Source organism: Hyperolius riggenbachi, chromosome 1 (genome assembly GCF_040937935.1).
Source record: "Hyperolius riggenbachi isolate aHypRig1 chromosome 1, aHypRig1.pri, whole genome shotgun sequence".
NCBI classification, from domain to species: Eukaryota; Metazoa; Chordata; class Amphibia; order Anura; family Hyperoliidae; genus Hyperolius; species Hyperolius riggenbachi.
This window is the reverse complement of record NC_090646.1, coordinates 491,459,871-491,484,912: the sequence shown is the minus strand read 5'-3', so window position 1 is coordinate 491,484,912 and position 25,042 is coordinate 491,459,871. Positions and strand designations below refer to the sequence as shown.

Below are 25,042 nucleotides of genomic sequence, written 5' to 3'. Positions count from 1 at the left end.
TATATATTCCCCGTTTTTAATGGGCAGAGCTGGGGGCTCCTTTTTTTCCCCCCAACTTTTTCTCTCCCCCCCAACTTTTCCCTTCCCCCCCCCTTTCCCCAATGTCAGCGCCGAGAATGAAAGGGTGCTAGCTGGAGTGTTCCAGTATATTTCAGAAGGGAATGGGGACAACTTAAGAAGGGGGAGGGGACTTTACAGTAAAAGCTTCAAGTAAATGGTCCGGAGGCTTGCGTCTCCCTATTCACTAATTTCCCTCACCAACTTCATAGTGATTTTAAAATGGGGTAATTAGGGTGTTTTTAAATGAGGTTTCTAATAAAAAGTTTTTTATGTAAGAAGCAGGTGGAGATTTAGGCACGGTTCAAGCAGTCATTGGCCCATTGCCCGAGCGCGCGTCTTTTATTAAGACACAAAGAAAGCACAAGTGTTTGAAGTTTTATAATGAATGGGTCAGGGCACTAATAATTGTATAATTTGGAGCACGTCACGGTATGATGTTTACAATGTATGCACAGTTTAATTCGCCATGTTGCGGCGATCTGTAATCACTGTATATGCGTGTCTTTGTTGACATAGCGACCACTTAACCAATGCCATGTCACAGGCCGGTCTCCTCCCCCCTAGCCTCGCACTCAATCACTACCCAGCACCCAGGAGCCAATGGCATGCGTGATGGGCGGGGCTTCCGAGTGTCATCACGGAAGCCCGTACACGCCGTCATTCGCCCAAGGATACCTGCACGTGAACAAGCGCCACACCGGCGCGAAAAGGCTGTCGCGCAGTCCTCCCATCCCCTGGTCACCCCCCCGCACCCGTCCACGGCACAGGTCAGATTGACATAATGCAAACGTGTATGTGAACACTGTCACTGGAATATTGCCTATCCATCTGCTGATGTATTGCATGGGAAAATAAACACAGTGTATCAAGGAAGCGGTGCACGGATTGTCTTGTGTGTGCTGCATATGAACTTGTGTTTGAAAAAGATCTGTCTGCACGCTTCCACACGCTAAGATCCCAGTTGCAGCAAGGATTAGGACGGGACTGATTATTTTACATGGTGCAGCAGACCTAACAACTCCCCCCTTACTGAGTGCCGGGCCAACCAGCATCTTTTGTGTACCATTACGTGTAAATTCCTACTAGCAATTAATGCGTAAGGTCATGCTGCCAAGCGGAAAAGTTGACGCATGGATCAATGTTAGGTAGCCGCCGACTTTAAGGGTTAATAGCAAAGCCCCCTTAATTGCTTAGAGCCTCAAATTTGGAGAATATATTAAGGAGATCAGAAGGAATAAGAGGAAAAAATTTTTTTTTCAAAAAGACCTTATAGTTTTTGAGAAAATCGATTTTTAAGTTTCAAAGGCAAAAATGTCTTTTAAATGCGGAAAATGTCAGGTTTTTTTGCACAGGTAATAATAGTGTTTTATTTTCATAGATTCCCCCAAGTGGGAAGAGTTTTACTTACTTCGTTCTGAGTGTGGGAAATATTAAAAAAAACGACGTGGGGTCCCCCCTCCCAGACCTCTTTAACCCCTTGTCCCCCATGCAGACTGGGATAGCCAGAATGCGGAGCACCGGCCGCGTGGGGCTCCGCACCCTGACTATACCAGCCCGCATGGTCCATGGATTGGGGGGTCTCGGAAGGGGAGGGGCAGCCAAGCTTTCCCCTCCCCCTCCGAGCCCTTGTCCAATCCAAGGACAAGGGGCTCTTCTCCACCTCCGATGGGCGGTGGAGGTGGAGGCCGCGATTTCCTGGGGAGGGGGTTCATGGTGGCATCTGGGACTCCCCTTTAAAAAGTGGTCCCCCAGATGCCCACCCCCCCTCCCAGGAGAAATGAGTATAGAGGTACTTGTACCCCTTACCCATTTCCTTTAAGAGTTAAAAGTAAATAAACACACAAACACATAGAAAAAGTGTTTTAATTGAACAAAAAACATAACCACGAAAAAAGTCCTTTAACCACTTCACCACTGAGGGGTAACAACTTTGTTACTTTGTAACTCCACCGCACCCGGCGTCACTCGCCGCTCACCCACCGGCCGCCGCATACACGCTAAGTCCCCGCCGGCTCCCGCCGTCCACTCCGCCCACACCTGTCACCCATATACATGCTGGCACCCATGGGTGCCAGCATGTATATAGGTGACATGTGGGAGAGGCGGGGAGGGCAGCGAGAGCCGGCGGGACTTAGCGTCCTGAACACCCGACAGAGCTCTGAGCTATATAGCTCAGAGCTCTCTAAAGCATCTTTGTATTTGGGCTCCAAGGAGCCCCATTGGTCCTTAGCAGACCAATGGGGTTCCTTCTGATTTGAACATTGTTACATTGTAACTGATTAGTATATTTCCGAGGATATTGCATGGGAACTGGCTTTTAAAGGGACAGGTAAGTATTAATGGTTAATTAAGAATATTAAAGGACTTTTTCCGTGGTTATGTTTTTTGTTCAATTAAAATACTTTTTCTAAGTGTTTGTGTGTTTATTTACTTTTAACTCTTAAAGGAAATGGGTAAGGGGTACAAGTACCCCTATACTCATTTCTCCTGGGAGGGGGGGGTGGGCATCTGGGGGACCCCTTTTTAAAGGGGACTCCCAGATGCCACCATGAACTCCCCCTTCCCCCAGGAAATCGCGGCCTCCACCGCCCATCGGAGGTGGAGAAGAGCCCCTTGTCCTTGGATTGGACAAGGGCTCGGAGGGGGAGGGGAAAGCTTGGCTGCCCCTCCCCTTTCGAGACCCCCCAATCCATGGACCATGCGGGCTGGTATAGTCAGGGTGCGGAGCCCCACGCGGCCGGTGCTCCGCATTCTGGCTATCCCAGTCTGCATGGGGGACAAGGGGTTAAAGAGGTCTGGGAGGGGGGACCCCACGTCGTGTTTTTTTTTAACATTTCCCACACTCAGAACGAAGTAAGTAAAACTCTTCCCAGTTGGGGGAATCTATGAAAATAAAACACTATTGTTACCTGTGCAAAAAAACCTGACATTTTCCGCATTTAAAAGACATTTTTGCCCTTGAAACTTAAAAATCGATTTTCTCAAAAACTATAAGGTCTGTTTGAAAAAAAAAATTTTCCTCTTATTCCCACTGATCCCCTTAATATACCCTGTGAATTTGGTGTTCCTAAATTTTAAGCAGGCTTTGCTATTAACCGTTAAAGTCGGCGGGTTTTTAAATGTATATATTTTTCCTTTGAAACTTTAACATCGATTTTCTCAAAAACTATAAGGTCTTTTTGAAAAAAAAAAATTCCTCTTATTCCTTCTGATCTCCTTAATATATTCTCCAAATTTGAGGCTCTTAGCACTTAAGGGGGCTTTGCTATTAACCCCTAAAGTCGGCGGCTTTTTTATATTATACAGGAGCGTAATATTACGCGATTACGGCAGACTGTGTAATTTCAATGGGAGTTTACGGTCTTACGCGTAATTTGTTACGCGTAATAACGTAACCTACGGTCTGCGCGTAATTAATTACGCGTAATACCGTAACCTTACACGTAACGCTTACGGTGCATTTGTAGTGAATTACGAAGCGTAATTACGCTAATGCGTAATTTCGGCCCAGCACTGATTCTACCATCTCTATGTGGTAAGAGGGTTTACCTACACAATCTGCTCATAATATTTAATATCAGTTGACTCATATTAAATGGAGGTGGTAAAATTGGTCAGTGATTGGACAATCATAATTGCAAGCGTGTACCAGGCTTTACTAAGGTACTGCCAAGTAGGCCTGAATTTTAGGATAAAATTGAAATGAGCGATTTCTGTTCGAAATCACGATTTCGATTCGATTTACGATTTCGCTCAAATCAAGCTTTGTTTCCCCTCTGTGCCTCTCTGTCCCTCTCTCTCACTATGTGCCCACTCTGCATCTCTGTGCCCCCTGCACTTGCTGGGATTTGGGGGAAGTTTGAAGCTTCTTCTAACTTCCCCATGTGGAAATAACGTCATCTCAGAAATTGCCACTTTGACGATTCTGAAATTGTGAGCTTGGTGATCATGATTTCGATTTATCGTTCAGGCCTACCGCCAAGCATCTCCCGATTTAGTCTAGGATCGCAGTAGTGCTAAAGCAGCCCATAACAGGAAGCTGCATTGATGTTGCCACTATGGATGGTTAATGCATGCAAATTTATGCAGCTTTTAAAAAGGACTTCTCTAATTTAACCTCACCTGAACTCGATTAGTCTGTATTTCAAGCTGCATAATTTCGCATACAAAATTTGCACAATCCTGCATAGACTCTTATTTGCAACTCAGTAACCATTCCTAGTTGCCACGTGTTAGATCCTGAGATTGGTACAGTGCACATTTTGCATGGTAATTTCAAACACGAAACTGATCAAAGATCTATGTTAATATTTAGTACATTACCTGTTTAGTGCTTACATCTAGACAGTGTACAGTCTTGTCATTAGTGATTCCTCAGAGGCGCTCACATTCCAATCCCTATCATAATCTAAGCCTAAATTTGGGGCAATTCAATTAACTTAAAGTGAACCCGAGGTGAGAGCAATATGGAGGCTGCCATTTTTATTTCCATTTAAACAATACCAGTTGCCTGGCAGTCTTGCTGATCTTCCGGTATAAGTAGTGTCTGAATCACTACCCTGAAACTGGCTAATCCAGTCAAACTTGAGTCAGAGCACCTGATCTGCATGCTTACTGTCTACAGCTAAAAATATTAGAGAAAACGGGATGAGGGGGGCAGCCAGCAAACTAGTATTGTTTAAAATGAAATGAATATGGCAGCCTCCATATCAATCTCACCTTGGATTCCCTTTAAAGAGACACTGAAGCGAAAAAAAATATATGATGTAATGAATTGGTTGTGTACTATGAATAATTACTAAAAGATTAGCAGCAAAGAAAATATTCTCATATTTTTATTTTCAGGTATATAGTGTTTTTTCTAACATTGCATCATTCTATAATATGTGCAGATTACACAACACTCAGCATTCAAAATAATTCTTTCAGAGCAGTCTGTGAACTAATGACCTCTCCTCTGGCAGAGGAAAAGTAAATAGTCCAGGAACAGTTGAGATAATAAAAGTCAGATAACAGCCCTCTCCACGACTTTGAAAGTCGTAGAGATAATGGCTTTTTTGTATAGAGATAACAACTGGAGTTTCTTAACTCTTCCTGTACTGGAAACAATTAGACTGATTTATCTGATCTTAATGTTTTATTTCTTAGCTGTACTACACATACAAATCATAATATCATAGTTTTTTTTTTCCGCTTCGGTGTCTCTCTAACTACATGTTTTTGGAATGTAGAGGAAACAAAAGTTAGGGTGAATGCTGACACTGAACTCAGGTGTGTGATTCTGTTTCTATTTTATTTAAATTTATATGTGTATACTGGCAGTAACACTGAATATACAGTATTTATTGTACTTCGCAATGTACTTTCAACATTATATTTAAGTATTAGTAAACAGTGATGCATTAGCATGTTTTACCCTTTTACCCAGGGCATTTTCTTTCAGGCCATTGGATAATATGCTTCCCCTATGCCTGATTGGCAGGTGGATTTGGATTAGCATATGGGTGTGTGTGTATGTATGTATATGTATATATATATATATATATATATATATATATATATATATATATATATATATATATATATATATATATATATATATATATATATATATATATATATATATATATATATATATATATATATATATATATATATATATATATATATATATATATATATATATTTCGATCTGAAAAGCGGCGGGGTCTTCAGCCTCCTGTATTGTTTTAAATAAAGAATTAAATTTGCTTTACGGACTAGTGTGGACTTTTTCTACACATTGCTTCCTTAAGCTAGCCCCTCGGTCTGCAATGCCATTTAGCATATGTGGTTGCCGGTATACGTGGAGGTCAGAGCAGCTTTCCTTCCTTACTGTCTGATTCAGCAAACCTGGACTAAGGGGAAAAAAATCTGTTAGCTGGCGATAAGATTTGCAGACCTCAACAGTGTGGGGACTAATGAAAAGTTATAAAACAGCCGCATATGAGTCTGATACAGGAAGAAGATTTTATTTTTTAATATGCTATTATCCTATACTTGAATTAGGCTGGAAGCACACTTACATCGGCGATTTCTCAGGCGTTTCTGGGGGGATTGCAGTGCTCTGTGTTCATTCAGTGTTTTCAATCGCAATTCTTGGACACAATTTCCTGCAATCGTTAGAGATTTTTGGGATTACCACAATCCAAAAAATCTCTCACAATTACGTAAAATTGTGTGCAAGAAATGTAATCGAAAACACTGAATAAACGCAAAGAACATGGGCCACCATGGAATGCATTTAATTTGCAAATGGGTGCAACACAAGGTAAAAAGAAAACTGCTGTGCGGTTTAATATCGCAGAAAAATTACCATGAAAAACGTGAATGAATGCAATGACATGCAATTACCGAGACAGCCATTGACTACAATGGACAGTGCGGAAATGCGCATTTTGCTGGGTGCAATAAACCGCACATGATTCCAATCTATGCGCTCCCTGCATTACTGAATTTAGCTTCATTTTAAAATACTGGAATATGATTCACATTGTTTATGCTGAAAAATAACTATCAATAGCACACTCATGAGGCCAGTATACAGGCTAGACTGAACTTGGCAATGCGGCCAAATCTAGTGCATGTACTGCTGCAACCTAAGCAGGATGGAAAATAATGGACCATTTCCTTTTAGTCTTCAATAAAAAAAATAAGTACCATGGCACATGTACAATACTAATTGATTTGATGCACCCAGTATACGTATGTTATAAACACATTCTATGTCAATTGTTTAATGACTGATAATGCACATAAGTTTGGTTGTATACGTATCTCCAGCTGTAAACGGAAATTCATAATTCTCAAATTAAAAGAATGGCGAAAGTCCAAAGTCTCCTTATCTGATCTGCTTACCTTTGTCTTGGATCTGCACTGACTGGCACATTCCAAGCAGACATTGCATCACATCCAGAATTGTGTCCAAGATCTACAGAAACAGGGCAAACGAGTTACCTATTGCCTGAGAGATGTGGATTCCAGAGATAATGCAATACACTTCATATGCACATAAATATATTGATAAGCAATGAGCTTGGATTAGTGCATGCCTGAATAATGCCTGAGTAACGCCTTGGACAACGCCCGTTTGACTAAAGGCCCGTACACACGCCGTACTAAAGGCAACGACGAGTCCGTCGTCACCTCCCACTGGGCGGGCGTTCCAGTGACAGTCCGGCGTGTGTACAGTCTGTCTGCAGACTGATAAGGCGGTTTCTGAACAATCCACCAGGCGGATCGTTCAGAAACAGCCTCATCAGTCCGCCGACAGACTGTACACACGCCGGACTGTCTGCTGAAAACCCGCCCAACGGGAGGTGACGACGGACCCATTGTTGCCTTAAGTACAGCGTGTGTACGGGCCTTTAGGGCCCGTTTCCACTAGTGCGTTGTGATTCAGTTTTGGAAAATGCGAAAACGAATTTGTATGCTGATGCGAATTCGTACACGTTTCTATGCAAATTCGCTGATGCGAATTCGTACACGTTTCTATGCAAATTTTAACGCGAAAACTAGTACAAATTTGCATGTGTTTGTTAGTATGCAAATTTAACCATGTCAGTGCCTGTGTGCTTTTACATTTATTTTAAACGAAAACATACGTGAATTCCCATGGGAAAAAAATAAAAATAATCGCACAGCGAATCGCACACTAGCCTTGCGGTGTGCGAATTCTGATGGCTCTGCTGTGCAGATTTTTTCTGCACAGTCCACTGCACAGAATTTCTGACAAGTGGAAACAGGCCCATTGATTTATATTGGTTATGCAAATCTGCATACAGCAAACTCATGCAGAATCGCTCTAGTGGAAATGGGCCCTTACAGGTTCCCAACCGCAGTGGATTAGCCCGTTGTTTAGAAGTTATCACACTTCTATTACTGCTGCTGCACAAGTATTGGATTACGCATTCTGTGGCTTGTTTGAGATTTCCGACAATCGCAAATGGGGCCTTAGAACAATGAAATGTGTTAAAGAGTAACTGTTAGCCCCCAAATTGAAATTTAAAACACTATTGCAATGTTTTATTTATTATATAAGTGAGCCAAAAAGCCAATGCACAAGTTAAAAATCAATCTAATTTTGTTACTATGTAACCTTTTCCCCCAGCTCCGGACGCAAGCCGCATATCAGATACTGTAGCATGCAGAGCATGCCTATGTCTGGCCGACCCCCTTCTCCCCCCCAGGACCAGTTGCCAATATATTCTCCCCACCGCAGCTGACCGCTCTGACACGGAGACAGAGCGGCAGCACTTCCAGAGCAGCACCGCAGAGCAGCCAGCGCCGTGCATCTCTCACATGTGATTCTCTCACATGTGACTCGGCGGCGGCTGCTCTGCGGTGACGGTGCTGGAAGTGCTGCCGCTCTGTCTCCGTGTCAGAGCGGTCAGCTGCGGTTAAAAAAAAAACACCTTAGAATAAGAAATGCTGGAAGTTCTGCTTTAAAGGGATACTGTAGGGGGGTCAGGGGAAAATGAGTTGAACTTACCCGGAGCTTCTAACGGTCCCCCGCAGACATCCTGTGTTGGGGCAGCCACTCACCGATGCTTCGGCCCCACCTCCGGTTCACTTCTGGAATTTCAGACTTTAAAGTCTGAAAACCACTGCGCCTGCGTTGCCGTGTCCTCGATCCTGCTGATGTCATCAAGAGCGCACAGCGCAGGCCCAGTATGGTCTGTGTCTGCGCAGTGGTTTTCTGACTTTAAAGTCAGAAATTCCAGAAGTGAACTGGAGGCGGGGCCGGAGCATCGGTGAGTGGCTGCGCCAACACAGGATGCCTGCGGGGGACCATTAGAAGCCCCGGGTAAGTTTGCTCATTTTCCCCCGACCCCCCTACAGTATCCCTTTAAAAGCCTTAGTGTACTTGTACTCTAGTGTGTTTAAAAGAACATAAAATTAAGCCCTAATACATAGTGTAATATACAGTCCGTGCAAAGTTTATTTTACCCGCCTATTAAGATGCACAAACCTTTGTGCATTGTCCATTCCTCTCCTCAATCCCCATAATCACTCAATCAAAAAAATCTGACTTTGGCTAAAGTCAAATATTGAGACAGGAAGAGGCAGGCTTGCTGTGATGTCTCCTCCCATTCCCACCTCTTCCCTGCCTCTTAAAGGAGGAAAACTTTATTTTTTTTTTAAGTTTAACTTACCTGGGGCTTCTACCGGCCCCCTGGAGATGTCTTGTCCCATGCCGGTCTTCAAGGATCCTAAGGTCCCCTGCCGCAGTTCACTTTCGTTACCGCCAACTAACAAATCAAGGGCAACTGCGCCTGCGCGGCCCTGGCTGCGCGCGTCCTCGTTTGCACTTCTGGCCAGTATGAGGAAACCTCATACTGCACCTGCACAGGACGCTCCCGGTGATGGGAGCGAGGACACGCGCGATCAAGGACGCGCAGTTGCCATTGACCTATAAGACAGCCAAAGTGAAAGTGAGCTATGGTCGGGGGACTGGTGGATGTTTGAAGACCAGTGTGGGACAGGACGTCTGCAGTGGGCCGGTGGTAGCCCCAGGTAAGAGAAAGGAAGTACAAAAAAAAAAAACATTGAAGATGTCCTTTAAGGGAATGTGTCATCTCATCTCAGGTCAAGGCAGGAAGTCAGAAACACTGGAAATCAGTCATAAATATATATTATCTCACTGACATTATTAGATACAGTACTGATAGCCTACTGTCTACATAAAGATTAAACAAGTGGAAAACATAATTAGTGCATGTGAATTTTCTAATCTGAAAATCAAATACACTAGCAAACCTCTTAGACATCTTTTTAAATGATTTTCTATACGTATGCGCATAACTTACCTGTCCCCTGAATGTTGCATCTCTGTGAGCAACATCTGACAGTAAGGTAACCAGACAGAAGCTGAAGGTCTCTGCAACTGGAAGTAAACCTGTAAAGCAGAAAATAGTGCGTCATGCGTGATCTTAGCCCTGGGGCTCATTCAACAAAATAGGCTACATTAACATGGAATTATTCACTACAAACACTCCTTTAGCTTATGATTTAACTATAGCAGAATGCATAAGTAGCTTGTTCTCGTTTAACTTTTATCTCCATCCTCTGGCTGGAGAAAAATCGACAAAGCAATTTATGGCTCAATCATGATCACTCAAGATTTCCACACCATCCAGCTACTTACGTTTATTTAAAGGACATTTAGATGAAAATTCCCTTATTACTCATATCTTGCTTTCATAAAGTGAACCCGATGTGAAAATAAACCGATGAGATAAACAATTGTATTTATCCTCTCCTCTTATTACTAAAAATTACCCTTTTTTGTAGATATCCCTTGGTTTTATTTTATATTTAAACATTTACAAAGCAGACTGAATGATTTGCTGTCTCTGCTCAGTGGCAGCCTATTAAGTGTCCCTAAATGAAAATTACATAAACTATTGAACTTGTTCTGTCTCCCTCTGCTTTCAGAAGCTATATTCTGCTAGGAAAACTTTTATGGCTGTAATTTGCTTATCAGTGATGTTTACTATATATCTTGACAAGGTACCGACAAGACAGCTGTCACTTCCATGCCTAGAAATTAACTATAAAACAAAATAAGTAAAACAGTCTGGTTAATAATAATTTTTGCACTGAACATACACGTTTATCTTATATCTCATCATGTAACATGGTCGCCTTGTGTACACTTGAATGTGAAGAGCAAGTGGGAAGTATTTTTTAAAAAGGAGCGTGGTGTATGTCTTAGCATACAGATATGGGTGGGACATTCAATGAAGAAAGCGTGTCATCCAAAAGGGGGAAGAAAGTGGGCACATGTCAAGGACATAAACCGTAATAACAGGATGGGACCCGAGCATGACACACATTATATATATATATATATATATATATATATATATATATATATATATATATATATATATATATATATATATATATATATATATATATATATATATATATATATATATATATATACATATATATATATATATATATATATATATATATGTATATATATATATATATATATATAATCACCTATGGGAGGTTAGTAAATGCTGTAGGCTTTTGGGGTGTGCAGCAGGCATTTACTTAGCTTAAGGGGGCTTCTCCATAGCCCCTGTCTATATGAGGGCTGTCGTCTCTGTCCCTGTGCCGCAAAACCAAAGGTTGAAATGTCCGCAGGAATGTCAGGCGCCCCTGGCCACCACGGTGCATGCCGTGAGATGTAGTCCATTCATGTGATTACATCTCCATGCCAGTAGATGTAATCACATGAATGGACTACATCTCCAGCATGCACTGCGGTGCGCAATATAGCTCTATGTACTTCAACGCGCACCTTTTATGGCACAGGGACAGAGAAGACAAAGACCCTCATATAGACTACAGAGCAGCCCCTGTAGCTAAGTAAATGGAAGCTGCTCCCTCTAAAAGCCCAAAGCATTTATGAATCTCCATTTAGGTGTGGTTAATTTTCTATCTTTAACTTACGAGCACCTAGCTGCTCAAACTCCTTTAAATAAGGTAAGTGCTTGGATGCACCTGTTAATCTAGCAGGGCTGGGCCGAGGCGAGAGAGGCTCCAGCCTCAGGGCGCAGTGTAGGAGGGGGTGAACAACAGCTGTCATTCCCCTATTGTGTTTGAAGCAGAGAGAAATAAGGAAAATGGATACATAGCAGTGGCTGCAAGCCAGGTAACGAGAGTTTAAGGTGTTGGAGGGGGGGGGGGGGGGGATTGAGATGAGGGCCCTTGGGCGCCTCTTATGCTGGGAATAAACGGTACGTTTTCTGCGCTCGATTTTGCGGCCGATTCGCTTATCTTCCATTCCTTTCCTTATCTTTTCCCATTGTTCCCTATGCGAAATCGAGTGTGGAATCGATCCGGCGGGAGATCGGACATGTCGGAAATTATCAATCGAGCCATCTTAGTGGCTCAGAAACGTACAGTGTATTCCCAGCAGAAGTCTAATAGCAATCAGTGTGTGATGGCTGTGGTGAGAGGGATGGAGGGGAGCACTTTGGTGTCTCAGCCTTGGGTGCTGGAGGACCTTGTCCCGGCTCTGCAATCCAGCATGTGTACAGTACAGCCTACAAGCTAACAATACGTCTGTAGAGAACTCATCCCCAAACTGTCACCTGAGAGATCAAGTCCCATTCCCTGTAAATGACAAGCACTTCTGCACATGCACACACATCTGCAGAGCGACCAGATACTGACCTTTGCCTTTCCGTGCTGTGCTCTCCTCTATCCACAGAACCTTTGGAAGGCCTTTAAGAAGCCTAAGAAGATATGGAACAATATGCTCCTTGTGCTAAAAACAGAAGAGAATATGTTATTTAACACCTCTCCAATTACTTCAGCGTTAGCCGTTCACATTATGGTAGACAAAGCGGACAATAATCATTACTTTTTAAAACACATATAGATGTTGCACACGTTGTTTAGAACTATTTTTTTTTTAGTTTTTGGTTCAAGTGATAGGAACAATGTACAGAAACACTACACAACTATTTGTTGAGCAGCCTAATCTGTTTTATGGATGGGAAGATGAAGAAGAGCTAGCAGAGCTACTATAGCAGTAAGGCAAGTGTGATTCAACATGGCAGATTACTGAACAGGAGGTCACCTACATTCATGAAGATTTCTGCCTGAGACAATTAGGAACTAACAACTTAGAAGAAGAACCTCTTGTGTGTACACATAGCTTTAAGCTTTGACAAACACAATGATCAATATGGTATTTGTTTCCCCAGACTCAACATCTTTTACATAAGCTAGTAGTATAACGTACCTGCAGCTCAGATTCAACTAAGAAAATGCCCAGAGCAATGAGAGCATCTCTTCTTCTCTCATCCAGCTGAAATACTCCATGGAAGTCAACAGGACACATGCAAAGCAGTTTCTGCACCTAAAAAGGAAAAAAAGTTTAGCATTATTAAAATGGAACTCAGAACTTCCTCTCTGCTATGAAAGATTAGCCACAGCATGATAACCTTCATGGGGAAAAAATCATTAAAATTTATAGAATTCCTAAAACTGCAGAAGGAAATGAAAGAGTTAAGCTCCGGTGTTTACTATATGGAGAACTGCCTTGGCAGATCTCTCCTGTGGTCTTTAAGAATTGCTGATAAGAACTCATTAGACTGGCTTAACGGCCTAAATCTGGGGTGTCAAACTCAAATACAAAGTGGGCCGAAACTGAATACTGGGACCTAGTCGCGGGCCAAACTCTAGGTCTACCGGCCACCTTCCTCCCTTATAAAGTTCCCTGGTGTCTAATGGCTCCCCCAACCCCTATACAGTTCTCCAGGGTCTAGTGATCCTCCTTCCTCCCCTATACAGTTCCATGGTGTATAGTGGTCTCCCCTCCCCTATACAGTTCCCTGGTGTCTAGTGCTTTTCCCCTTCCTGCCCCATATGGCTTCCCTGGTCTTCACCTCCAGTATAGCTTCCCTGGTGGTCTAGAGTGGGCAAAACATAATGCAAAGTGGGGAAACCACTTGAGGGCCAAATTGAATGGCTTTGAGGGCCACATTTGGCCCCCAGACCAGAGTATGACATGTATGGCCTAAATAAACACAGAACACAGAGAAGTGTTTTTTTCCAGCAACTGTATGTGGAATACAGACTTTTAATTGCGTGCTGTGTAAGAGTTCGGGTCCACTTTAATTATCCCAGAGAAGGCCATCCTGTATTAAACACGGGCAATGTGGAAGAATAAAACGTAATAAATACAGGTAATGGAAAAAGCAGTGTAAATATTTGCATATATAATTTTTTCAAACAAGTACATCTATAGGTAAGCAGATGCTGCTAACAGATGAAATACATTATTTACATTATTATTGTGATCGGAGTGTTTGTAGAGCTACATGTTACCAGTCAGTATGAATGTAGACATCAAGCAAAATAAATTCAAGCCAGAGAAGAAACTCAGCAGGAGCAGAAGGGGGATAGAAAGATCAAAGCGAAGAGCACTCTAGGATATATTCAGATTTTACAAAAGTCTCTGATGCTTTGCAAATCCTAGAACTGTGAACTTATTTGTGCACATTGCAGCTCTATTAAAGAAAAGTTAATTGTCTGCAATACACGAGATCAATGAAGGCTATATTTTGCATGAATTAGTCATTAGTAAATCACTTTTAAGAGCATAAAGAACTGTTACCAAGCGCAATCACAGATCACAAAGAGAACCTATAGGGTCTGGAGACATGTCTGCTTATCTGCTGCTCTCTGTTGGGGATAACAGGCTGTCCATTGTGCAAGTGGGAACAGGGCCTACCTTGCCTTAATTGTAGGTATTTTTTCTAAGCAGATATGATTCTTTATGCTACTTAAATAAATTTACTGACGACTCAGGCCTAGACAAGCAGGCTAAGGACTGTTGCTGTGACAACTTGATTATACAGCCCTTGTCCAAAACAAACAAGGTTATCATGGACCACAATCCAGGGAGTAAACTGAAGGAGCCCATAGGCCCCTTTTACACTTAATGCGTTGGTATGCGACTATGCGTTAGTATTCGTATCCATAGCAGCGCATTGTGAAAAAGATTTCATTTAAAACACGTATAGTGTGAGCTGAGCTATAGGAAAACATGGGCATTACTTTAATAATCAGCTTTGTTTCAGTTGTAACTGAGAGAAACTAGTGTAAAAGGGGCCATAGAATACTCGACTAGGCAGCCGATTGATCATGCGATTCGATAATTATAATCAAATCAGATGAAAATAAGTGCGCACAAGAGCACACCCAATCGAAGTTGCAACCAATTTCGGGCAGAAATTGGTTGCATGTATCAATCATGCTGGAACGTCTCGGGCCGTCATGCTTGATTGGGTGTGTGGCGGTAATGGCGTGCAATCATTGTAAAACAACAGATGCGACGGTAACCCCAATTCGCTATCCTCCCTAATGTTTTATGTCCCCCCGGTTGCCTATGCAGTTATACTTTACCTGCCGCCATCCTTGTACTTCCACATTTGGGCCACACGTGGCATATATCACTGTGACGTCACACACGCTATAATGCCGGCAAGCACGTGGGGGCGCAAATGCGTAAGTAAGAGGACAGCGGCAGGTAAAGTATAACTGAAACGGAACAGGCAAAGGGGGGGGGGGGCAGTGGCAGCAAGGCGGCGTCACAAGGCAGATTCCTGCAAGATTTCATGCTGAAATTAATCGGTGACCTGTAGTTTATGGCAGCCAAAAGATCTCTTTCCGATCAGAAAAAGATCTGCTAAAATCCCTAGATGTCTGGGTACCTTTAAAGCCTCGTACATATGTACAAGGCATGTTGCTAGAAGAGGATCGGGACTCGATCCTTCCGGCAACAGTTCATGGGCGATGTCGAACAGATCCATGGCAAGCCTCCAGGATAGTGATGTGTACTGTCGCTATGCTGAGGGCCGATAGAATAACAGAACGACGGAGCAGATGGGGCAAGGGAGGGAACAATGACCTCAGCAGCACATCGATCTGAAGCATCAAGGGTGGTCATGGGCCACTGTAAGCACACAATATCCTGAGAGAAGTCAACCTCGGCCAAAAGCGAACTAGCATGTGTGAAGGTTAGATCTACTATTAAAATAAAAGGAAATCTCAAATAGCTAGTGAAATCAACTGAAGTCTACAGCTGTCAGAGTAGTTTTTTATATATCTGATGAAGCCTCCTATTATAAAATAAGGAAGTGTGATCTGCCAGTGGACCACTCCCATCTGGGCCAATTACATTAAATATGGTGTGTGCTTACATGTATAATGTATCACACACACACACACAAACACACACAAACACACACGGAAAAAAGAAAAGAAAAAAAAAAAAAAGAGAACTGAAACTTGGGTATAACCCGATTTAAAGCCCCTACACAAAAAAATACACAGACAATGAAGATGGTATTCTTACCAAAAGGATGATTTAGAGTTTTATCATGTCAAACGAGCATTCAGAGGGCACAAAAAAACCTGCCTGGAGATGCAACATGGCAAAAATAGAGAAGTGAAATACTAGCTCTTTTGGCAGATAAAAAGGAACACCTGTTTTTTATCTGTGTATTTCACAGATCTCCATACAACTGAGCCGACATACAAACAAGTACATCTACAGCAAGTACAATATAGTGAACAACTAAGGTTGAGATCACAGAGATGTGATCTTGAACACCAGCATTTAAATGCCCTCTAAACCGTCAACCATTGCCCTGGCCTGTCTGCATAAAACAGATTGGTGCTGGGTTGAAGTGGAACATTTTATTTTACATTTTCTGGACATGACAGGCACAGGTTTAGCAGAGTATAGACTAACTGATTTATTTTAGGATCTTAAATTATACTGTACAACCATGCAAAGCAAGAGGTCTAATTGTACTGGAACAAAGCACAGCTTTCCATAGTAGCAAGCTGGATCTCCTCACTTGACAAGGCCCTGTCTCTTTACACACATACATTTCACAATAGGAATTAACCAAATAAATCCATGAAAATATGAGGTATCTGGATAGCAAGGTATGCTAAGTTGCCCCAGTTACATTTGTGAATAAATATCCCTACTATAGCTAGGATATGCATTCTTGACTTGAGGTCTGAGCGATATAGTCCTGAGGTGGCTCTTCTGTTCTCCCCTTGTCCTTCTGTTCAACTGTACTATTTTTCATCTCTTTTCTTTCCTTTTAATACTAAAAAGTCATCCCACCTTGGACCTCTCTTTTGTCAACCAAGGCTGGCAAAATGCTTCATAAGGTGTCTGAGTAGTTTCTACTGTCAAGGTTTTCAAGAAGTTCACAGTAATGTTGTATATACTCTGAAATTATGTGGCGTATGTTTTTGATGACAAGTGGTAAACCCAGACCATGACCAGTGAGGAGACCTTGGGCAAGACTCCAACACTGCTACTGCCTAAAAAGGGCATCCTAGTAGCTGCAGTTTTAGTGTTTTGAGTCCACCAGGAGAAAAGAGTCTGTGTTCATGGATAGGGAACTGGCTAATGGACAGAAAACAAAGAGTTGTGGTCAATGGATCGTACTCAAAATGGGAGACTGTTAGCAGTGGGGTCCCACAGGGGTCTGTTCTGGGTCCAGTGCTCTTCAATTTATTTATTAATGACCTAGTAGATGCAGTAGTGAGCAATGTTGCTATTTTTGCAGATGATACAAAATTGTGCAGAATCATCAACTCTCAGGAAGATAGTGTCATATTGCAACAGGATCTGGATAGGATGGCTATATGGGCACATACATGGCAGATGAAATTCAATGTTGACAAATGTAAGGTCATGCATTTTGGACGTACTAATGGTCTAGCACCATACAAAATAAATGGGATACAGTTGGGGACATCAAACTTGGAGAAGGACTTAGGAGTACTCATTGACAACAAGTTAAATAATCGTACTCAATGCCAAGCAGCTGCAGCTAAAGCTAACAAAATTTTGGGATGCATTAAAAGGGAAATAAAAACTTGAGATGCTAGCATAATATTGCCCCTGTTTAACTCTCTAGTAAGGCCACATCTGGAATATGGAATTCAGTTCTGGGCACCACATTACAAAAAAGATATTGCAGTTTTAGAGCAGGTGCAGAGACGAGCAACAAAATTGATGCGTGGGATGGAAGGTCTCACTTATCGAGAAAGGTTAGATAAACTGGGTTTATTTAGTCTAGAGAAAAGACGCCTTAGAGGGGATCTAATTAACATGTATAAATACATCAGAGGGCAATATAATAGCTTGGCGGATGAGCTTTTTGTCCCTAGGCCTTCTCAAAGGACTAGAGGACATGATCTGCGCATGGAGGAAAAACGTTTTAACCATTTATTTAGGAAAGGGTTCTTTACAGTAAGAGTGATTAAGATGTGGAATGCATTGCCACAGGAAGTCGTTATGGCAAACTCTATACCTGCATTTAAAGGGGGCTTAGATGCTTTCCTTGCGTTGAAAGACATCCATGGCTACAATTACTAGGTAATGCCTAATGATGTTGATCCAGGGATTTTATCTGATTGCCATCTGGAGTCGGGAAGGAATTTTTCCCTTTAGGGGCTAATTGGACCATGCCTTGTAAGGGTTTTTTCGCCTTCCTCTGGATCAACAGGGATATGTGAGGGAGCAGGCTGGTGTTGTACTTTATACTGGTTGAACTCGATGGACGTATGTCTTTTTTCAACCAAAATAACTATGTAACTATGTAAGTACAATATAAACGTTTTGCGTTTTGTATTTCTGAGTATTTACTTGCTTGCTGGTGGCATAAAAAGCTTTTTATTGATAAGGTGTGAAAATATTACGTAGGAGACAATGGAGAAAAAAAGAGAATTGAATAGGGGCCACAATGTTCTGGATTGCTCATGTTCTCCAGCAAAAAAGTACACCAAGCCCTATGTAGTGCACAAAGAAGCTCTCAAATAATACTGGAACATGAAGCACTGCAGGGACCACAATGTTCACCAATCTTCACATTTCTAAAGTTGTAGAGATTGACCTTGGGAATTAAAGTTTAATCCTTCTTGGAATGTTTGCAATCTGCGAAATGTTTCAAACATTCGTCAGATTCAATGGTTTACTGGCAAAAAAACAGAACACGATGCTAAAGACAGATGTTTGCTTTACTTGGCTTGTTTTCACTTTATACTGTATATGCATAAGATTCTATTTTAAAAGTTCTGTTGAAATTAAAAGCTGTGTGTCTTTTCTTGTTAACGTTACACTTGTGTATCAAGCTTTTTAAGGTTTCAAAGATTCATTAATAAGAAGTTTAGAAATACAGTTAGGCCCATAAATATTTGGACAGAGACAACTTTTTTCTAATTTTGGTTCTGTACATTACCACAATGAATTTTAAATGAAACAACTGAGATGCAGTGGAAGTGCAGACTTTCAGCTTTTATTCAGTGAGGTGACCGAAACGATTGCATAAAAATGTGAGGCAACTAAAGCATTTTTTCCTCACAATTCCTACATTTCGGGGGCTTAAAAAGAATTGGACAAATTAAATAACTAAAATTAAAATGTTCATTTCTATTACTTGGTTGAAAACCCTTTGCTGGCAAAGACAGCCTGAAGCCTTGTATTCATGGACAACACCAGATGCTGGGTTTCCACCTTTTTAAGGCTCTGCCAGGCCTTTAGTGCTGCGGCTTTCAGTTGCTATTTGTAGGCCTTTCTGTCTGAAGTTTAGTCTTGAACAAGTTAAATGAATGCTCAACTGGGTTAAGATCAGGTGACTGACTTGGCCTTACAAGAATTTTCCACTTAACTCCTGGGTTGCAGTATGTCTCTGAACACCTCAGAATTAATTTGGCTGCTTCTGTCTTGTGTAACATCATCAATAAACATGGGTGTCCCAGTGCCACTGGCAGCCATGCAAGCCCAAGCCATCACAATGCCTTATCCACATTTTCTATGGTAGATTTATGGTGACCATACATGGTACAATTTTTTCATCCAATCTTACCATTGCTATGTACTATAAGGGAACTGCCTAAATTATCTTTTCAGTATATTCACTTAATTTACCCTTATATTACATAGAAATGGTAAGATTGAATGAAAAATATTGTACCATGTATGGCTACCATAAGATATAGATACACCTACACCCTGGAGAGTGTTCACTTGGTTGGCTGTGAAGGGGTTTCTCTTAACCATGTAAAATTATTCTGCAATCATCCACCACTGTTGTCTTCCATGGACGTCCAGGTCTTTTTACATTGCTGAGTTCACCAGTGCTTGTTTTCTTTCTCAGTATGTACCAAACTGTAGATTTTGCCACTCGTAATATTGTAGCAATTTCTCTGATGGATTTTTTTCTGTTTTCACAGTTTAAGGATGGCTTCTTTCACCTGCCTGGGGAGCTCCTATGTCCCCATGTTGTCTGTTCACAGCAAAATCTTCCTCATTTACATTCTGACATTTATCACATGTGACATTTTTACTGTTGGAAAGTGATGTAGCTACTGCATGGTTTTTTGGCAGTTGGAAACAGCTGTAAACGGCCATTTCCCACAATGCAACAAGGTTCGCAGCCAGGAGTACCTCCTCAGAGTTTCTTGTGGGAGGGGTTTCACCACAATATCAGTCATACAGCGCCCCCTGATGGTCTGTTTGTGAAAAGGAATAGATTTCTCATGTAAAAGAGGGTATCAGCTACTGATTGGGATAAAGTTCAATTCTTGGTCGGAGTTTCTCTGTAAATAACATAACCGTCCTGTGTAACATAATAGTGCACCATGTACCCGCCAGTTCCACTCATATTTAGCAATTTCTCCTCAAATCTGTGGCACATTCCATAAGACTCTGCACTAATCAAGCAATATAGAAAGCCCACAAGCTTACAGAGTCATATGCTGTATCCCAATGAGTGAGTGTGTGTGTGTGTGTGTGTGTGTGTGTGTGTGTGTGTGTGTGTGTGTGTGTGTGTGTGTGTGTGTGTGTGTGTGTGTGTGTGTGTGTGTGTGTGTGTGTGTGTGTGTGTGTGTGTGTGTGTGTGTGTGTGTGTGTGTGTGTGTGTGTGTGTGTGTGTGTGTGTGTGTGTGTGTGTGTGTGTGTGTGTGTGTGTGTGTGTGTAGAAATGAGGCAGTAGGAATCACTTCTCCATCCAGAAAAAGTAGGAGATGAGTGTTATGAGTGCCACAGCCATCCCAGAAGTGACTGCTGAAGCCCATGTTGCTGAGCTCAGTAGCAGCAGTTCATTTCTGTTTATAAAGGAAAGGTCCTCCGTATAATATTTGGGGCTATATTATTTTTTTTTTTTTTCCAGTATAATGAGCAGAGTACAGAGCTTTGCACATCCTACTGATTTAGACCTCGCCTCATCAGAAGTGCCCTGGCAACCCGTAGAGTAGAATGTCAACCTGCAAAGGGGACAGGGGCACATAGTTTGATTTGCCCTGCCCATGGGTTTTCCTGAATACTAAGCTGCTTAGCTGGGTTATATACTGTAGCTCCAAGTCTGATCCCTCGCTGGACTTCTAACGAGACAGCTGCCCTGGGACAGAGAGGAAGTCCTTTCCGTTAGTTAATTGTCCTCCTCACATGGAAAAGTCCTAAAAGGGTAAGTATGCCGCTATGTGGCACCTAGTGGCAGAATTGTAAGCTGCATCTCAACACAACTATGAGAAAAATCTGGACAAATGGGATGAATTTGACCATGTGACTGATTCCTCAGATTCTGACTGGTTGGTGGTGATCAAATGATCATGGTCCACTTGTCCTTTCTGTGTACTCAGGGCCAGATCTACCCGGGCTGTGGAGTTGGAGTCAGAGCAATTTTTGGGTACCTGGAGTTAGAGGTTTTATAAACTGTGCAGTCAGAGTTGAAATCAGATGATTTGTGTACCCACTCCATAGCCATGCAAGGCCTGTGGAGTTGGAGTTGAAGCAATTTTGGGTACCTGGAGTCATCAGTTTCATAAACTGAGGAGTCAGAATCCGATGGTTTTTGTACCAACTCTACACCCTTGGAATCTACAACTCTGAAACCTGTAGACACAGGCATTCTAGCTCCTAAACTCCACCATCCTCACAGGCCCCCCGGGGTGGCTGGGTCAACAGCATCTGTGCATGCACGGGAGCGCACGCCTCTAGCGATCGATCCCAAGGATGTGCAGGAGACACCAACCCTGCGGGGTCACCGATCATTACAGAGCAGCAGCAGATGACTGAAGCACAGTGGAACGGCAGTGAGGAACACACAGACTTGTAGGGGCTGAAAGAAGCCCCATGTAAGTAAAACTTTATATGCAGCTTTTAGTTCATGTATCCTTTAAAGGGGTACTGTAGGGGGGTCAGGGAAAAATGAGCAGAACTTACCCGGGGCTTCTAATGGTCCCCCGCAGACATCCTGTGTTGGCACAGCGACTCACAGATGCTCCGGCCCCGCCTCCAGTTCACTTCTGGAATTTCTGACTTTAAACTCAGAAAACCACTGCGCCTGCACGCCCGTGTCCTCGCTCCCGCTGATGTCACCAGGAGTGTACTGCGCAGACACAGACCATACTGAGCCTGCGCTGTGCGCTCTTGATGACATCAGCGGGAGCGAGGACACGGCAACGCAGGCGCAGTGGTTTTCAGATTTTAAAGTCTGAAATTCCAGAAGTGAACCGGAGGCGGGGCCGGAGCATCGGTGAATGGCTGCGCCAACACAGGATGTCTGCGGGGGACCGTAAGAATCCCCGGGTAAGTTCAACTCATTTTCCCCTGACCCCCCTACAGTATCCCTTTAGGCTAGTTTCACACCAGTACGTTGCGTTTTAGGGGACGTTATGGTCACATAACGTGCCCCTAACGCAACGCCTGGTGCTCCCTGCTTTGGACGTCAGAGTGAGCCGCGTTGTGCAGCTCACTCTGGCGTCCGTGATGCGTACTCTTGTGCGCATGCGGCATCACGTGGTCCCGCCGGCCAATCACTGCACAGAGCGGCCGCTCCAGGAAGTAAACACTGCACGTCACTGAGTGCAGTGAATATTAATTAGCCATGTGCCTGGCCGCTCTCCGCTCCTCCCCAACGTTACTGAGCATGTGCAAGCAGTCTAACGCGGCTCTGCCGCTTAGAAAGTACTGCATGCAGTACGTTGTCTGGTGGCGCAGCGTTACTATGTAACGCAACGTGGGCACTGTGAACAGCCCATTGATTTTTCATTGCTGTGCGGTGGGGTGCGTTACAGGCTGCTCTAACGTGCGCCTGTAACGTCCCACTGTGAAACCAGCCTTAAGGATTAGGGTGTAAGCTCTGTAGGTCGGTGATATAAGGCAGGAATTAGACTGTAAATTACTGAGGCAGGGATTAGACTGTAAGCTCCTATGGTTAGTCATAACAGTATGAATGTAGGATATACCAGGGATAAAGAGAGACTATGTTACACTATGTGAATGTTGGGGGCTGAAGGCTGCTTTTATTTGATTTAATAATAATACATCAGTTCTACGGAAACACATTGGGGTGAGTACGCTTTCTTGCACACTGATCTTTCTACTTTGTTTATGCTATGAGTAGTCCTATTTTGTTAGCTTGATTACTCTAGAACAGCCTTTCTCAACCTTTTTACCCTGGAGGAACCCTGCAAATAACTTTTGGATCTCAAGGAACCTCTGCAAATAATGTTTTAATCTCAAGGAACCCCTGCATTTATTTTTCCGGAGGCATGTAGGTGAGGCTGTTTATTTAATACCCCTATTACACTGCCACTCATTATACTGTGCTCATTATTATTCTGACCCTCAATTTAGTGCTTCTTTTTACAGTACCCCCTATTATAACATGCTCTTTTAGACTTCCTCCAGGATGAGGGGAAATGCCAAGGAACCCCTGCAGAGTCCTCAAGAAACCCTGGGGTTCCAGGGAACCCTGGTTGAGAAAGCCTGCTCTAGAACAATCTGCAAAACAGTATGCATCGCCTCCAAAGACTTCACATGGCCCCAGTTATAAACCATTCTCACCCTCCCGGCTGAAGACTTGCATCAGGCAGACTGTCCAACAGTTCAAGTAGGGGAGGTCATTCTATGAGGGGAGCCAACTCTCCCACATAAGGCAGCTGTATGCAGGAGCCTACAGCGCCAGTATGGTAAATTCTGCAGTTTACTCTAAGCAGAAAGCAAATTCTCTCATTCTCTATTGGTGCCAGGCAATAAAACCTTACAGACTAATTAAATTAGCCCCACACTGCTCCATTTTTTTCTGGTAAAGAAGAAATCATATTTGACGAAGTAAACATTCCCATTGAGGAGGTGAGCATCACCAATCACTAGTAAAAGATCTGCAGTGAACGATGTTGGCAGACGGTGACAGCTACATTACATCACTGCATCGCAGGAATCCCCATTGATACTTTGCACAGAAGTGTTTTGCTACGCAGCAAGTCCCTTAATCACTTTACGTATCTGTTCATGGCCATTGTCTCACCTTTTCCAGGGCCGCCGGTCTCTGCACGGCCAGGGAGCGGGCCAGGGACAGTACTGTGTTGAAATAAAACCCCCGGGCACCTCCACCGCCCCCCTTGGCCGCCATCTTCCTCCCGGAGCCGTCAGATGACGTCAGCACTCAACATCGTCACATGACCCTTAGGCACAAGTGACAGTCACCGAACCTAACAAATGACCGTGTTGCTATAGTGACTGTCAGTGGAAAGAAATAAAAGCAAAGTGACTGTAGTATACGCAATCAAATATTCATTTTGCATAACTAGCTAAAACTCGGACGCATCACAAGAGTACAATGATTTCCGCTTAGACAGGCGCTACATCACATCCCCCCTCCCAGCTTGCGATGGTTTCATCTGGAACGCGGAAGTTAGTGCAGGAAAGGAAATGACATGCGGATTTGGGCGGTAGTTCCTAATAGTGAGGCTGTGCCGTCAGCTGAGCTGGGAAGGGTTTTCTGGAAAATTGTAAGCGGCAGGAAGGAGGGCAGGGTCGGGAGAGCGGTGGTCGTAGGCTGCATACAGAGGTAATAACTGGTGTATGATATTTCTTTACTGCTTCCTACTGGTGTTACCGGTCTCCTCCATCCTTCTACTGTAGTAGAAGAGTTAAAAGACATTATGGTCCTATTCATGTAAATGGTAAAGGCGAGTGACTGGGGACAACTAAAAGCAGTAGGAGTAGCCAAACTATGCCAGGGGGAAACACGTATAAAAGTAGATAAATACTTTATCTACTTACATAACACATGTATTGTACTGTCCACGTTTTGGTTTCAGTGAATTTTATATAGTAAATGAAGAGAATTCTGTTCCTTTTGGGAACCATGTATTTTGCCCACAATTTGAGGCTAAATACTGGTGTTATTTCTTCCCTTAACTTTTTTTCTTTTTTCCTCCAATCGCTGAGTCACCTCAGCCTTGCTTGTAAAGACAAGTGTGCAGATGATAATGTTTCAGCTAGGCAGGGAAATAAAGGGAAGAGGAGGAATATATTCTAGATAAAAAGAACCCCCCAGCGCCAGCATGCAACTGAATGGCAATGGCTATT

At 42.9% G+C, this 25,042-nt stretch overlaps 2 protein-coding genes across 3 annotated transcripts in view; one reads left to right on the top strand and one right to left on the bottom strand.

Moving 5' to 3' along the window:
• The window catches only part of LOC137522828 (phosphatidylinositol 4-kinase alpha-like), a 77,082-nt gene extending 52,725 nt beyond the window's left edge, over nt 1-24,357 (bottom strand). The window contains exons 1-5 of one of the 2 annotated variants that reach the window (XM_068242941.1): nt 23,976-24,357; nt 12,869-12,985; nt 12,295-12,388; nt 9,909-9,997; nt 6,958-7,030 (exon numbers count right to left, since the gene is read on the bottom strand). In XM_068242941.1, the coding sequence (XP_068099042.1) occupies nt 6,958-7,030; nt 9,909-9,997; nt 12,295-12,388; nt 12,869-12,985; nt 23,976-24,080 (478 nt within the window). In that variant the 5' untranslated portion in view covers nt 24,081-24,357. Of the gene's footprint in view, nt 1-6,957; nt 7,031-9,908; nt 9,998-12,294; nt 12,389-12,868; nt 12,986-19,917; nt 19,938-23,975 lie in introns of those variants that run through there. The other variant, XM_068242951.1, reaches the window with a different exon arrangement.
• A 52-nt stretch (nt 24,358-24,409) lies between these two features.
• SNAP29 (synaptosome associated protein 29) overlaps nt 24,410-25,042 on the top strand; it is a 38,627-nt gene continuing 37,994 nt past the window's right edge. Inside the window, exon 1 of the mRNA XM_068242966.1 lies at nt 24,410-24,518. The gene's annotated coding sequence lies outside the window, so the exon portion shown is untranslated. The remainder of the gene's footprint in view (nt 24,519-25,042) is intronic.